General features: G+C 41.5%; 1 protein-coding gene across 1 annotated transcript in view; it reads right to left on the bottom strand.

Moving 5' to 3' along the window:
- Positions 1-11,851: 11,851 nt before the first annotated feature.
- Positions 11,852-17,496, bottom strand: part of LOC106613609 (microtubule-associated protein 1B) — a 50,864-nt gene continuing 45,219 nt past the window's right edge. The window contains exons 6-7 of the mRNA XM_014216043.2: positions 15,613-15,836; positions 11,852-15,498 (exon numbers count right to left, since the gene is read on the bottom strand). Of these exons, the coding sequence (XP_014071518.1) occupies positions 15,343-15,498; positions 15,613-15,836 (380 nt within the window). The 3' untranslated portion in view covers positions 11,852-15,342. The remainder of the gene's footprint in view (positions 15,499-15,612; positions 15,837-17,496) is intronic.

The raw sequence follows: 17,496 nt of genomic DNA, 5'->3' as shown, positions 1-17,496 counted from the left end.
AGTAATATGGTCTGATTCACAAACCGATCAATATAACGCGTTGTCATCCCTGCTGCCGCTGATCTGGCAGACTCACTAAACACAAATACTGTGTTTGTAAATTATGTCAGTGTTGGAGTGTGCCCCTGTCAGTCCATAATTTAAAAAACAAGACAAGCATGCCTTATGGTTTGCTTATTATAAGGAATTTAAAGTATAGCATGTACTTTTACTTTGTACTTTTATCCAAGTATGACAATTTAGTACTTTTTCCACCACTCTACTTAAGTACATTTAAAACTAGATACTTTTAACTTTTACTGAAGTAGTATTTTACTGGGTGACTTTTCTATTAAGTTATCTTTACTTATACTCAAGTATGAATATTGAGTACTTTTTCCACCACTGCCTGTCTGTCAGTCTGCAAGTCTTCAAGTGCTGGCTCCATAGATGCATCTGTGAACACATACACAGTCACTGTTCTATTACCAATGGCAGTTAGTATAGGCAATATCTGACATACATACAGTGCCTTCAGAAAGTACTCATACCCCTTGACTTATTCGACATCTTGTTGTGTTGCAGTCTGAATTCAAAATGTATTCAATATTTTTTTCTCACCCGTCTACACACAATAACCCATAATGACAAAGTGAAAACATGTTTTTAGAGATTTTAGTTTTTTCAAAATAAAATACAGAAATCCATAATTTACATAATCCTTTCACTCTGTCAACTAAATTAGGTCTGTATTGTGCAGTAACTACAATGTTGTTGATCATCAGTTTATCTATCACATCCATTAATCTCTAACTGTTTTAGTCACCATTGGCCTCATGGTCAAATCTCTGAGCGGTTTCCTTTCTCTCCGGTAACTAAGTTAGGAAAGACGCCTGTATATTTGTAGTGACTGGGTGTATTGATGCACCATCCAAAAAGTGTAATTAACTTCACCATGCTCAAAGGGATATTCAATGTCTGTTTTTTTTACCCATCTACCGGGCCCTTCTTCCAAGGCATTGGAAAACCTCCCTGGTCTTTGTGGTTGAATCTGTGTTTGAAATTCCCTGCTCGACTGAGGGACCTTAAAGATAATTCTATGTTTTGGAGTACAGAAATGAGGTAGTGTTTAACATGATTTTTGAATGACTCTTATTGCACACGAGTGAGTCCATGCAATTTATGTGACTTGTTAACTACATTTTTACTCCTGAACCTATTTGGGCTTGCAATAACAAATGGGTTGAAAGCATATTGACCCAAGGCATTTCAGCTTTTCATTTAAAGTGATTTGTAAAACAATCTAAAAACATTATTCCACTTTGACATTATGGGGTATTGTGTGTAGGCAGGCAATTTGCCAAAAAAAATCTCAATTTAATCACTTTTAAATTAATGCTGTAACACAAAATGTGGAACGAAATCAAGGGGTGTGAATACTTTCTGAAGGCACAGTATGTTGAAGTTTGAACAGGTCAGACTAAACCTACCCAATTCTGGTCTCCCCATTGCCAACCATTGGTGAGCATTCAAAAGGTGAGCCTGGAAGTAAGGTCTTTGCCAGCGCCCTATTGATGGGCATGGCATGTCAGCTCTTGGTCACCCATCATGCACACAGTGAGGGCATTTCTGCATGATGCTGAGGATCCCCTTGCTGGTCTTCTCTATGTTGCAAGTTCAGCTGCAAACTGGACATCTCTTGAACAACTGCAGCAGGCAATCCTCTTAAATGTGCTTCCTCATCTTATGAGGTGGTGTTGACAGAGGCCCCGTGACAGGGTGAAAACAATTGACAGCCAAGTGGTAAATTGCATTTTGTTATAAAGGACAAAGACTTTTGATAATGCACTTCACAACCAAAATGACTCTACTGCTTGTATCTGCTTGGTTGGGTAATTAATCTACTAGTTTATCAAACCGGGTATTTCTTCATACAACTTTTCACATAACTGTTGTTGAAGCAGTCTGTGCCATCGGGGCAGTAACTCGGGACAAGCTAATTCTAGGTAATCACTAGTTACCACACCCACAAAGTCAGATGGCCGCCTATTTCTACAATCTCGTCTTAAAATGTGATTCTAACCCTAACCACATCGGTCCTGGTTTTGCGTTTTAGTTTTTTTGCCCTAGCACTATACAGGTGATTAAAATAACGATGAGTTGGTTATTTGAATCAGTTGTGTAGCACTAGGGCAAAAACCAAAACTTGCACCAGGTGGGGGTTGAGTTTGGTAAACCCTGAGTTAGCTAGCCTGCCTTGCTAGATTATCAAATTATAACATTACATAACCAGCTACATGTATGAGCTGCTAACTAGCTAGCTAACTTTAACTGTATAGCTAAGTAAATCAAATATCATCAGCTAGCTATCTTAATTTTTATCGTTGTAAATTAAAAACACAAGCTCCAAATGTATCTGTAGAAAACAGCCATGGAAGGGGGTGAAAGGACTGAAGCTCCAGATGTCAGTTCCAGACCCTAGTAAGGGAAACTATTAGGACAGAGAGACAATAACAACATAATATTCAGTGCTGTCTAATTCTGTGATGTTTTATGCCTTCAGATACGGAGAGCTGTCCCAAGAGACTAAGGGTATATCGTTGTATAACACTGGTTATGTGTACCTATTAGCAAATGTATACTTGAGCAATAAGGCCAGATAGGGTGTGGTATATGGCCAATATAATCACAAACCCTCGAGGTGCCTTATTGCTATTATAAACTGGTTACCAACATAATTACAGCAGTAAAAATACATGTTTTGTCATACCCTTGGTATACGGTCTGATATACCACGGCGTTCAGCCAATCAGGGCTCGAACTAACTAGTTTATAAAGTTAAACATTGCACAATGTATAACCCTATTACAACTGGAGCAGGCCATCCCTGCTCCTGGAGGTCTGCTGGCTTCTGTTCCAGTCCAGCACTAACACACCTGATTCAATTGATAGTGTTATATTACTGGGCTGGAATAGAAGTCTGCTCACCCAGTAGATCAGGGGTCAGTGAAGCAAGGTTGGCCAATGCTGGTATGGACTTTTTTGCTTCACCTGAAATTATGCTTTACTAATACACCAGTCACTTTGGTTAAAAGTGTCTGCTAAATGGCATATAATACAATGCCTTCAGAAAATATTCACACCCCTGGACTTTTTCCACATTTTGTTGTTACAAAGTGGGATTTTGATGGATTGAATTAATGTTTTGTTAATGATCTACACAAAATAATATGTAGTGTTAGAGTGGTAAATAAAACACTAATATATCTTGATTAGATACATATTCAACCACCTAAGTCAATACATGCTGGAGTCACCTTTGGCAGCAATTGCAGCCGTGAGTCTTTCTGGGTAAGTCTAGGAGCTTTGCACACCTGGGGCCTCATTTATCAATCATGTGTATGCACAAATCTGTGCGTAAACCATGCGTGGGATCATTTCCACGCTAAGTGTGAGACTTGTTGGCTTGAGTGTTCAAAACTTTACCCACAGTATTGACCATGCGTACACACAGTGCAAAGTGGTGGAATAAGGGAACGGTTTGTCAATCGTAGAAGGGGGGAAATATGCAGTATGTTAAATGTAAAATTTTGAAAGCAATTCAATTTTTCGATTTCATTGCATGAATTCACAATGGAAATACAACATATCTTGACATGCTATATAATTTCAACACCACTGCATTTGTTATAATAATCCATATAAAGTAACGTATAGTAATTTGTTAAATTAGAGGTACATTTGAAAGTAAAACCATTGTTGAAATACTATAAAAAGACAGGTGAGAGATGGCTGATCTTACTCTGTTGGAAGATTTGGCATATCACAGAACAGTAACATACAATTTTCATACACCATTGCGCAACAGGTTGATGTCAAGAGGGGTTTGTTACTGTGCCATGATGCCTTCCAACCTGGTATCAGAGCATTTCATATTCTGTATGTAATTCTGAGACATGATAGTTATGATATGTTACATTTGGTATGGTATATATTAATTTGTAGATGTCTATCACCCATTTCATATGTTATGAATTACATTTCGTATTATATGTTAAGAATTTGCAAAACCTAGAATATGTTACAAATTCTTGCTAGCTGGCTAACGTTAGCTAGGCTAGGGGTTAAGGTTAAGTTTAGGTTAAAGGGTTATCTAAAAGGATTAAGGTTAGGGTTAATGGGAAGGGTTAGCTAACATGCTAAGTTGAAAAGTTGCTAATTAGCTAAAATACTAAAGTTGTCTGTGATGAGATTGGAACTCACAACCACCCACCCTACTTTCATTTTTGCTTTAAGTAACCATGTCTTATAACCATACCAAATGTAACATATCATACTAGATAAAGTGTCGGCTTAACGTACATAATACAACACGCTCAGACCAGGTTGGCGTTTAACACCTGGATTTGTTAGCAGTCAATATCTAGGGATATCATGTCACTTCTCTGCAATCCGGCGCAAGCAGGATCATACCGCCAACCTTTAGGCCTATGCAGCGGCGGTTGCAGGATCAGATGGAAAGCATGATCCATCTTTAGTCTTTTTCTTCCTCACAAATATCATCATCAATTCACAAGAATATGTTACATCTTCATCCCATGTATTGAAGGTAGTGCGATGTTACAACTCTCTTTAGACATAAGCAGTACTACCACTGAGGTTTATAACCCACCCAAACTATGCCCCCATCTGAAATGTGAACATTATTAAATCACCAGGTAGCTTACTGTCATGTACAGTCATTTAGCAGATACTTTTACCCAGAGGCGAAGATGCGTCCGTAGCAGTTTGCTAAATGGTACTATATATGAATATTATTAAAGTAGGTAGGCTACTATGTTTTTGCCAGGCAAAACCGGAGAAAATTAAACAAGCGCTACCTGGTCACTCATCTGGGTATGTGCGCCCACTTTTGAGTTCCAATGCTGATGACTGGACATTGGTCAACAGTCAAGACTTGCAACTTTATGGTTCTGAAGCACAGATAAAAACAAACATCTAGTGACCAGAACGATTAAGCAAAGGAATAAACATAAAAAAATACATTTAAAAAAAGGTAGGCTATATGTATCCTATTAAAATATGTATGACTTGTTTCCCCCCCCAATCAGTTTCACACTTGCAACCCCCCCCCAAAAACAAACTCTCACTGCTAGCTCACTTGACCTGTGTTTGTTTGTTTGCTGGTCCAAATCAGAGGGCCGAGTGTTTCACTATAGCGTTTTATTTTTTGCAAGTGCGATACCGTCTCTGGCTTCATGGAGAGTGTTACGAATCCCTTTGGCCCTGCAGTCTAGGGGGGGGGGGATGGAAACGAGACCCGTAACATAACTTATGCAAATTATAGTGAAAAGGAACAGTGAGAACAAAAACTACAGACAACTTATATCTACCGTCAAACTCTAATGGTTTATTGTTTAAACACACGGTAATAGGGGGCAGGAAGAGGGGCTGAGCTGGACCCAAGGAAAGAAACAATAATTCAAAAAACACCCCTAAGCTCGACTAGCCTGCTTCAATAACAGCTAGCTAACAAACCAAAAATACAGTGGGTGGTCCGCCCAGTTCTAACTAGTGTATTTAGACACAGTTTTCCTACATGTAATGTAGGCCCATGGGCGACTTGTCTTGTTACCCCCTTTTCCCACCATCAAACAAACAGTCAACACTTTAACAAAACAATACTCACAGGTACCGGACAAAGTGACATGTAGTTGCAAAAATTACAGAGAGATCTAGTTTACAAAGGGAGAGCAAGAATAACAGAGATTGAAACACAGAGAGATGGAGCTCTAGAGAAAACAACTGACTGGGGTTTTAAACCAAGGGAAAGGGATGTGATAGGGTAATGGAAAAGGAGCAGGTGTCTTCTGATTAGTGACTGATTGGGGAATGATGATTGCCACCTGTGAGGGGAAGACAGAAAAGAAGGATACACACAGGATACACACTACGGATACCTGTATCCGTAACAGAGAGTAATCCACTGGAGACCCGAATCCACAAAACATTACAAAACCTGGCCAGATACTTTCAAGTCATCAGTCTCAAGTCAAAGTCCATAGTCTTGAGGCACCCAAGTCAAGTCACTTTATTTTCTATCAAGTTATCAAATCTGTGACTCGAGTCCACACCTCTGGGATGCAGTTACCCCAGGGGGCTAGGTACCCCCCGTTACCCTATAATGCCAGGAGCCGATTTACAGTCATTCTGGTGTCTGCATTGGCCAAATAGCATTTACTGTGACGCAGATCTTTGCAGAAGTCAGGGCATTCATACATCTTGCACTTCGCAGAGCTGTTGTGAAGGAAGTTGTCAAGAAAGTGAGTTTGTGTTTATACAGGACGTACTGCCGCCACCTAGCCCTTCGCATTGTTATCAAATTTGGGAGGCGCACAGCGATGCGGTAGAGCTTTATTTCGCCTGCGCCAGTCTCCGGTGCCTCCACAATTTCGTCACAACCTCCATACGGCGCCTCCGGATCGCATTGCCAGAGCAAGCATAAATTGGCTTTTACACGGCTTGAAGCAGATCTGATTGAATAAAGCCCTTAACAGTATTATTATTATTATTCATGTGTCTTTCCCCTGCCAAGCAGTTCTTTAATTTGAACGTTTTTCTCTGGTAGCTAGCCTCCCTCAAGGTCTTCACCTCCACCTCTGGATGCAGATGCATTACTTTCTCGGAAATGAGTAAAGACCGTATATAGATCAGGGTTCATACACATTTTTGACAGACGGCATTTCATGACTTCTCATTACATTTACATTACATTTATGTCATTTAGCAGACGCTCTTATCCAGAGCGACTTACAAATTGGTGCATTCACCTTATGATATCCAGTGGAACAACCACTTTACAATAGTGCATCTAAATCTTTTAAGGGGGGGTTTAGAAGGATTACTTTATCCTATCCTAGGTATTCCTTAAAGAGGTGGGGTTTCAGGTGTCTCCGGAAGGTGGTGATTGACTCCGCTGTCCTGGCGTCGTGAGGGAGCTTGTTCCACCATTGGGGTGCCAGAGCAGCGAACAGTTTTGACTGGGCTGAGCGGGAACTGTGCCTCCTCAGAGGTAGGGGGGCCAGCAGACCAGAGGTGGATGAACGCAGTGCCCTTGTTTGGGTGTAGGGCCTGATCAGAGCCTGAAGGTATGGAGGTGCCGTTCCCTTCACAGCTCCGTAGGCAATCACCATGGTCTTGTAGCGAATGCGAGCTTCAACTGGAAGCCAGTGGAGAGAGCAGAGGAGCGGGGTGACGTGAGAGAACTTGGGAAGGTTGAACACCAGACGGGCTGCGGCTTCTCAATTACTTTAAACTCAATTTCCTTGACCGATAATTGGTGTATATGTGGAAAAACTATTAACACAGGGACGATGCACTCTGATTTCATGCACCATCTCCAGCACAAGGCACTTATTCTAATTCGTGGGGGGGGGGGATTAAACTGCACTAGGCTACTGTAGCATCATGTTAGGCTACTGTATAAAACACTGGTTGGATACTGGAGGGTGCAGGCTTTTGATGCAGCCCTTAAACACACCCGAGTCTGCTTATCAATGTCCTGTTGAGCAGCTGATCTTTTAGAACATGTTAAGACAGGGGCTGGAACAAAAGCCTGCCCACCCAGTAGCTCTCCTGGAGGACGGTTGGTCACCCTTGATATAAAACATTGCAACATTTACAACCAATACAACAATAGATAACTGAGTAGTAACAAGTAGGCTCTGATTACTAAAGCATAATTTAAAAGTGGGCCAAAAATATATATAAATAAATAAATAAAAAGTCTACACAAGCGTTGGCCAACCTTGCGTCACTGGTCCCTGATGTACTGGGTGAGCAGACTTCTATTCCAGCCCAACAATACAGTATGAAAGTGACGTGTCGTTTTGCAGGAAGTAGCCTAGTCATTTTTGAACTTTTGTAGGCTATTTGAATGGTATTAAAATGGGAAAAACAAAGTGCAATGTTATTGGTAATGGTGAGATGTTGGGGGGGGCATGATCTTTGTGCATCTGACTTTCTCACTCATCATTCAAAATTCATTCAGGATAATCCGTAATCATGGTAGCATCCACATGAAATGAATAAGTTTTCAGAAACATATTCTATTATTATTTACAATAAAAAGGGAGTCCCAAATTGACACATTATTTACACCATTCATTTCTATTGGGCACAACATAACCCGAATCAAAACCAAAACAAACTGCAAATGCATCCAACAACTTTGTAGAGTCACGTGTTAAGAATATGGGACCAAATACTCAACTTTTGACAAAATGTCAAAATACTTATGACACCTTCAAATGGGGGGGGCGCGGACGGACTTGATACATGCATTAATTTATAAAATGCTAAGAGACATGTATGAAAATACCCTCAAACAAAAGTTGACATTCAGTACAGTCGCCTCATAAAACATTTGATCTCAAATCCAAAATGGAGTAGAGCCAAATTAACAAATTTAGCTTCACTGTCCAAATAAATACGTACGGATGTACATTGTGTTTGACTTAATTGTATACAACATTTGCTGAATATGTACACATAACCTGTGGCATACAAGTATATAGCCTTAGTCTCTTGGGACATTCATAGGGACCTCTTCATCTGTGGACAGGCTTTCACAGCTCTCCGTATCTGCGGACAGAAAACAAAGAAACAGGCTTCATTATACAAAAATTTGACTGCACTGAATACTATGCTGCCATTATCTCTCTGTCCTAATAGTTGTCCTTACTAGGGTCTGGAACTGGAGACTATCATCATAATGTCCTCCCACAAAATAACCTACCCTATGCAGTCCTTTCACCCCTTCAATGTCTTATCTAAAATGCATTTGGATCTTGTTTTTAATTTACAACGATAAACATCAAGATAGCTAGCTAATACGTTTAGCTATACAGTGAAGTTAGCTAGCGGCTCATACCCAGTGGCCTACATGCAGTTACTGTAGCTAGGTAGTGAATAAATAATGATTTCTTTTTTTATTACTGTATTTACTTACATTGATACGTTTTCCAACTGCCTCAGTTTTCTTTTTTTTTGTTGAAAAACAACGATTTGTTCCCGTCTCTTAGCGTGTATTTCGGCCAATGGAAAATTTCATTATTGTGAATAAAAGAGTGCAAGGGTGAGAAAGAGAAGTAAGGCTTGACTCAATCAGGGGTGATAACTGACCAATGCAGGTTTGATGCTTGACTAGGGGAGGGTTGAGATTTGACTTGTGTAGGGTTGATACTTGACTAGTGGAGGGGGAAAGTCTGAGGAGGAGGAATGAGGAAGTTCCTAATATGTATAGCAATTGATGAAAAGATCCAAGCCCCTTTCACTTGGACGTTTACCTCCAATGTGTTTTGAGAAAGAGGTGAGAGGACGAAGAATTGAGGAAGAATTACATTGTTAGACATTGCAGCAGACTTTAAAAGTGAGTCATCACCTTGCATCATAAATAACTACTCAATATCAGTCAGTCAATGATACACCACGGTTTTGATGCTGTCGAACACGGTCAATAATTGAGTTTCAATCGGATCTTGTATGGTCTACAATGCAGCTTTTAAAGGGGCAATCAGCAGTTGCTACATACATTTTTGGACTTGTAAATGAATATGTACCCATTGATTCTTGAAGAATATAACTCATAAATGCCTCATTAGCTTAGTTAACCTGTCGTACCCCAGCAGAACCAAAAATATAGGGCTCTAATCAATCTATCGCTGAAGCACTACATGTTTAAATTTCAATCACGCTGTCAAGCTGAACTTTGCGATACGGATTGAATAGAGGGCATAAGCTTGTTTAAAATCAAAATCTAATTTTATTTGTCACATGCGTCGAATATAACAGGAATACCTTACCATGAAATGCTTACTTACAAGCCCTTAACCAACAATGCAGTTCAAGAAATAGCTAAAAAAATATTTACTAAATCAACTAAAGTAGAAAATGTGATAAAAAGTAACAATAAAATAACAATAACGAGGCTATAGACAGGGGGTACAGGTACCAAGTTAATGTGCGGGGGGTACAGGTTTGTCGAGGTAATTTGTACATGTAGGTAGGGATAACGTGACTATACATAGATAATAAACAGAGAGTAGCGGCAGTGTAAAAAAAGAGGGGGGGGGGGGGGGGGGTCAATGTAAACAGTCCAGGTGGCCATTTGATCAATTGTTCAGCAATCTTATGGCTTGGGGGTAGAAGCTGTTGAGGAGCCTTTTGGTCCTAGACTTGGCACTCCGGTACCACTTGCCATGCGGTAGCAGAGAGAACAGTCTATGATTTGGGTGACTGGAGTCTGAAAATTTGTGGGGCCTTCCTCTGACACCTCCTAGTATATAGGTCCTGGATGGCAGGAAGCTTGTCCCCAGTGATGTATGGGGCCATACGCACTACTCTCTGTAGCGCCTTACGGTAGGATGCCGAGCAGTTGCCATACCAGGCGGAGATGCAACTGGTCAGGATGCTCTCGATGGTGCAGCTGTATAACCTTTTGAGGATCCAGGGACCCATGTCAAATCTTTTCAGTCGACTGTCTTTGGTGTGTTTGGACCATGATAGTTTTTTGGTGATGTGGACACCAAGGAACTTGAAACTCTCGACCCGCTCTACTACAGCCCCTTCGATGTTAAATGGGGGCCTGTTTGGCCCTCCTCCTGTAGTCCACGATCATCTCCTTTGTCTTGCTCACATTCAGGGAGAGGTTGTTGTCGACCTCCTCCCTATAGGCTGTCTCATCGTTGTCGGTGATCAGGCCTACCTCAATGTATAGCCTCAAAACATGGTTAAATCTATGATTTTGAAATCGTGGACAGTAAGTCCTCGCATCCATAGCTCGGTCTATGAATTTGAGAGTGATGAAATTCTCCAGCCCTATCCCTTCAGCTTTTTACCGAAACAGTGGCGGGTCGCCTGCTTTGCTATTGTTTCAACTGCTGACTGACCCTTTAAAAAGGTAAATTCAGATTGAGGTGACAAATGCAGTGTTTACTGTGATCTCGCGAATGCAGGAACATTGCCTTTAAAAGCCGCGAAGCCTATATCCCATGATCGGATTGAATCCTGGTGTGGTGATACTGATGGTTTGTTGGGACTGATGGTTTGTACAGTTATCAGTTATAGCTAGAAAGGAGTTCAGCTATGGACAGACGTGACTTTACGTAGCATGTTAGAACTAATGCAGCAGTGTTGTCCCAACACGACAACTAGATGGAGCTGTACTCCATCTAGCCACAACTGTAGAAACAGTCAGTCCTTACACTGTCCTCCAACGTGTTCTGATGGCAGCTCCGCCTCCAGGGCACTGGCAGAAACGAAAGTGATTGGTTGGATGAAAGCTCAGTGGGCAGAGCGACAGGTCAGTGGGTGGAGTTTACAGGTGAGTCAAATTATTATTATTTTTAAATAAAAGAAGGCAGGTTGGTGGTGGATGGACGGACGGCGTTAAACACAGGTTATGACAGACAAGATCGCCAGTTCGAATCCCAATACAGGTTGTTTTCCGACATAACTAATCACATTTCTAATCTACTGAAAAGAGTGGTGCCCTACCCCTACTGACGTAGTGGACTGTGAAAGGGATCAGAAGGTCACAGGTTTTTATTTTATTTTACCTTTATTTAAATAGGCAAGTCAGTTAAGAACAAAATTCTTATTTTCAATGACAGCCATATCCAAACCAGTGGGTTAATTGCCTTGTTCAGGGGCAGAACAACAGATTTTTACCTTGTCAGCTTGGGGATTCGATCTTGCAACCTTTCGGTTACAAGTCCAACGCTCTAACCACTAGGCTACCTGCCGCCCCAAGGTCACAGGTTCCAATCTTGACATTTGAAAGTCAGGGAAACACCAATTAAGCACACACACATTTATAAAAAGGGGTATATGTATTGAAAAAGAGAAAAAAAAACTAAAATTAGTGTTTCAATACTGAATCAATCCACCCTGTCATTATTCATGTAACCACCACACTCACGTGACACCGCTGAAACAGTCTAATGACATTTTTACAGACATTCATAGCGTTTCCTGGGTGAATTCCAGACACTTGCAAGGGATGTGTGAACCAACAACAGGTTATGTAAATAGACAAACATACATGTATAGGTGCAAGGGAAAAGAGGTGTGTGTAAGTATGAAAAATATAGCACCAAAAACTGAAATATAAAGGCTTTAAAGAAACGATATACCATCTCCCAAAATGTGCTGTTCAATTTGGTTGCCAAAAACCAATAGAACATATAAATCTCAATGGGTTTAGTTATGTTGCGGCGTGATTTACAGATATGAACACCTATGTTCATGCAAAGTGCTACGGTCAGTTTTAAATTGTGACTGAAGCGCAGGGGTGCCTCAGACTTCGACAAGAGGTTTCTCATTCACTGAGTTTTATTAGAATGGGGGTGGGATGGAAACAGAGAAACACAGGACCATTCTTTGGGGGAAAAAAATGTTTTGTTTGTTTTTTTAAGAGCATCATTTCTATTGATTCCAATGAGCCAAATATACCACTGAACATGGCTGTCAAAATATTGAGACAAGGAGGGAGAATCAATAGGTGGTAGTAGACATTCTGGGACACGGCTTTGAGAACAAAGCCAAGTCATGTTATGAACAGCAGCGGGCGTAAGAGACACACCATATCCAAACCAATGCATTGAGTCCAGAATCTGATATATCGAATGTTGTGATATATGGTGCACACAAATACAGACATGATGGATTGTCAAAAGTTAAGATTAGTACGAGATATTACTTAACTCCACTAGTGTGAAATAGCTATCCAAATAAGTGATCAGTGTCATGCAATCCACTTTCAATCCTTTTTGCTCAGACTTATAGCTAGTACCAAAAAACATGCTGCCGTTTCACACTCTTCCATGTGACAACGTGAGCTCGGTTCCACTTACTCTGTCCGGCCATTGGCTAATGATATCATGCGAGTAGCCTGTTGCTAATGAAATGACAGTAAGTGAAAGTAGCCACACCACATGATTGATATACAGAAAACTCAATTTAGAAAAACAAAAATATAATTGCTAATGAATTGATAAAAGAAAAACAGATGACATTACATTTTTCTGGATGAAATAATTAGAATTATATGATCTGCCAACATGTGGCTGAACACACCCTTTTCACATGATATTTTCAAATGTACAAGGTGCTCTCAAAGAGCCATGGCATTTAATTCAATTGAAATTCGATTTTAACTTGTGAGAACTGCATGCTTGTACAACTCGGCATGGCCAAAAAAATATAATTTCAAGCGTAGTAAAAAAAACAAAAAACAAGTACATTTCTCTAAGAATAACAGTTATTTAACCCAAGTGAAAAGAAAGTTTAAAATCCTTTCATATCCCTTCTCCTTGAATAAAATGAAAATATCCTTTGTAACAAAGAGCAATATAACACAACGAGTGCTTGGTCTGCAAGCAAAGTGGTGGGCATAGTAGTGCAAGCAGTGCTGGCATGCATTTGGACTCAATCTGCTTTGATAGGAGGCTAAAAGCGTCGACATTCACAGATAACGTAATTTACATTCGACTGCAATTAAACAGAAACACAAGCGATTGCTGATATAACTGACTTTGCGTTCTTGTTAAAAATCTTATGTTTAGCATTTACTTTAGTTCACAATAATAACCACTCTGTGATAAATGGAATGTACTGTCTTGCAAAGTATTGCTAATGACTTCCCCATTAGCATCTCTCATTTTGTGAATCCCTCTTCAGTGAAGCTTACCCTCTGGCGCGTGTGCCATTCAGTGGTCCCGTTGATATGGCATATTTAAGAAACAAGGTCCGAGGAGGTGTGGTATATGGCTAATATACCACGGCTAAGGGCTGTTCTTACGCACGACGAAACACAGAGTGCCTAGATACAGCCATTAGCTGTAGTATATTGGCCTAATACCAAAAAACCCAGAGGTGCCTTAATGCTATTATAAACTGGTTACCAATGTAATTAGAACAGCAAAACTATTTTTTGTGGTCATACCTATGGTATTCGGTCTGATATACCACGGCTTTCGGAAAATCAGCATTCAGGACTCAACCCTCCCAGTTTATAATTACAATTAGAGGATGGTGGCATCATGCAGCTTCTCTATGATAAAAACAATTCTGGTCTTGAAGAGGGACTCAAATAGAGGTTTGGATACAGTTGGTGTATTAGTGTGGAAATATACTGTACTGTTAACACTTCATTCAAAGTGCATTTTTTCATGAAATAACTAGTCGGGTACTAAAACTGTAATTAAGTCATGTGAGTTGGTACATAAATGACTCAATTGTCTATTGCCTTCCATCTAAAACTACTTATGAGTATTTATTTTTAGTACAAATTATTACCAAGTATTTACCAAGCTATTTCATTTAAAAAGACACTGTCAAAAGTGTTTCCCACAGTATGTGCTCTAGATGAAGGGTTAAAGTGACTGATATGAATGTTACACAAAAATACTGCACATTTCATGATTTCGTGAAACATGGACTTCATTATTTTACCAACGCCAGTGTAATCCTTCTGTTCACATGCATACCATTACCTTCCAAGACATTGGCGATCTCCTTATAATGTTCATAGACCGCCTATGAAACTCAAAAGGGGATGTAGAAACATGTCGTCGTCCTTCAGTAAGTGCTGAGGTCTCTGCATGTCTACATGCGCACCAGGAGACAACAAAGGCCCCATCTTCACCTCCTCTCACACACCCTCTGCCTTTTTTAAGTTTTTGACAGACATCCTATTCTATTGTAACACTGATTCTCTCACTGCGGTCCCCTTGTCTGTGGAAATTGATAACTGTGCAAATGGGTGCAGGGCTAAATATACCTATGAAATGCTATACGGATTAAATGATTCATCGTTGAAGGAAGAACTCAGGAGTTCAGCCCCAAGGAGGCAGAGGGTTTCCTACAGCTGTCGACTAGTTTTCTCTGGGCTGTTGCGGATTTGGATCACAACTACCTGGCTGCTGATAAGAAGTGTGAGGAACTTCGATTAGTATTGCCAGTCTTCTAAGTCCACCTTACCTAGCATTCATAATGAACAACCTTTCTTCATGTTGGTAGACCAAAGACTCTTGGACATCTTCATGTTCTGCCTTCATTTCCATGGTATAGATGTACCCAGGCAAAGATGGGAGTGCTTGCTGGAGTCCGCTCTATATTAATAAGACTGAAAGGAGGAGAAAAGCCTGCTAATCCACCAGGCTATACTTGATGCATGCTAGGGTGGGAAACCGTCAGTTTAGAGGGGGGAAACGAGTCCATCACAGTTTAAGAGAAGATAAAGTGAGGGAGATACTTTGGTGGATAAGAGTGCAGGGATCTGAAGATTCGGCTTGTTCTCTCTCAGAACTCCACTTTACAGGCAGGGAAGGTCTCCTCTTGCATGGCCACAGTGCTGTTGCTGCCCAGCACGGTAATGCCCAGCTCCCCCTGCCTCTCGTGGGTCTCCTGGTACCACTCATGCATCGTCAGTGAGTCAAAAGTGGGGATCAGGGTCACCTGAGAGTGGAAAGGTAGACGGTAAATAAAAATGAGAGCATGAGTACATAGAAGTAGACAGACTTTTGTTGACGTACTACAAATACGGAAAATTAGAAATAAGAGGAGGGTGACCTGCACATCGGGCCAGGCCGTCTTCCCCTCCAGTAGGGCATCAAGAATAGGTCTCATGACAGACTCCTTCAGGTGCTCATTGCCACTGACGATGTAGCAGGAGGAGCGCAGGCGGCGGAAGAACTCCACGTCAATGGTGGTAGAGGCACAACCAGATGGGAGATAAGCCAGGTCCAAATAAACTGGGGCCCCTCCAACTGCACTGGCCTTATTGCCCACAGAACCTGTAGGACACAAAGCAGAGTTAGGCATAAAACACAATGTACACAAATTGTACAAAACATTAGGAACACATGCTCTTTTCATGACAGACTGACCAGGTGAAAGCTATGATCCCTTATTGATGTCACTTGTTAAATCCACTTCAATCAGTGTAGACGAGAAAGCTGTTCATTGACTACAGCTAGGCGTTCAACACCATCGTACCATCCAAGCTCATCATTAAGCTGGAGGCCCTGGGTCTCAACACTGCACAATCGGGTCCTGGACTTTGACGGGCCGCCACCCCAGGTGGGTAAGGTAGGAAACAACATCTCCACTTTGCTGACCCTCAACACTGGGGCCCCACAAGGGTGCGTGCTCAGCCCTCTCCTGTACTTCCTGTTCACCTATGACTGCGTGGCCATGCACGCCTCCAACTCAATCATCAAGTTTGCAGACGACACAACAGTAGTGGGCTTGACTACCAACAATGATGAGACAGTCTACAGGGAGGAGGTGAGGGCATTCGGAGTGTGGTGTCAGGAAAACAACCTTTCACTCAACTTCAATAATACAAGGGAGATGATTGTGGACTTTAGGAAACAGCAGAGGGAGCACCCCCCCATCCACATTGAAGGGACAACAGTGGAGAAGGTGGAAAGTTAAGTTCCTCGGCGTACACGTCACAGACAAACTGAAATGGTCCACCAACATAGACAGTTTGGTGAAGGCGCAACAGCGCCTCTTCAACCTCAGGAGGCTGAATAAATTTGGCTTGTCACCTAAAACCCTGACAAACTTTTACAGATGCACAATTGAGAGCATCCTGTCGGGCTGAATCACTGCCTAGTACAGCTACTGCACAGCCCTCAACCATAAGGCTCTCCAGGGGGTGGTGCGGTCTGCACAACCTATCACCGGGGGCAAACTATCTGCCCTCCAGGACACCTACATTACCCGATGTCACAGAAAGGCCAAAAAGATCATCAAGGACAACAATCACCCGAGCCACTGACTGTTCACCCCGCTACCATCCAGAAGGCAAAGTCAGTACAGGTGCATCAAAGCTGGGACAGAGAGACTGAAAAACAGCTTCTATCTCAAGGCCATCAGACTGTTAAACAGCCATCACTAGCACATTAGAGGCTGCAGCCTACATAGAGACTCACTAGTTACTTTAATCAATTTCACTTTAACCTGTTACGGCTAGGGGGCAGTATTGACACGGCTGGATAAAAAACGTACCCGATTTAATCTGGTTACTACTCCTGCCCAGTAACTAGAATATGCATATAATTGGCTTTGGATAGAAAACACCCTAAACTTTCTAAAACTGTTTGAATGGTGTCTGTGAGTATAACAGAACTCATATGGCAGGCCAAAACCTGAGAAGATTCCATGCAGGAAGTGGCCTGTGACAATTTCTTCCCCTTCTTGATTATCTCTATCCATTACAGGGGATCTCTGCTGTTACGTGACACTTCCTACGGCTCCCATGGGCTCTCAGAAGGCGGCAAAAAGCTGAATCGTGGCTTTGCAGGCTCTGGTTGAAAAAAAGTAGCGCGTTTGGGTAGTGGCTGGTTACAGTACTGTGAGACTCAGGCTCGTGCCCGCGTCGACAGAATGCTTTGTTTTCTTTCCTCTGTTTACCTAAACGCAGATTCCCGGTCGGAATATTATCGC

Source organism: Salmo salar, chromosome ssa10 (genome assembly GCF_905237065.1).
Source record: "Salmo salar chromosome ssa10, Ssal_v3.1, whole genome shotgun sequence".
NCBI classification, from domain to species: domain Eukaryota; kingdom Metazoa; phylum Chordata; class Actinopteri; order Salmoniformes; family Salmonidae; genus Salmo; species Salmo salar.
This window is presented reverse-complemented; position numbering and strand designations above follow the sequence as displayed.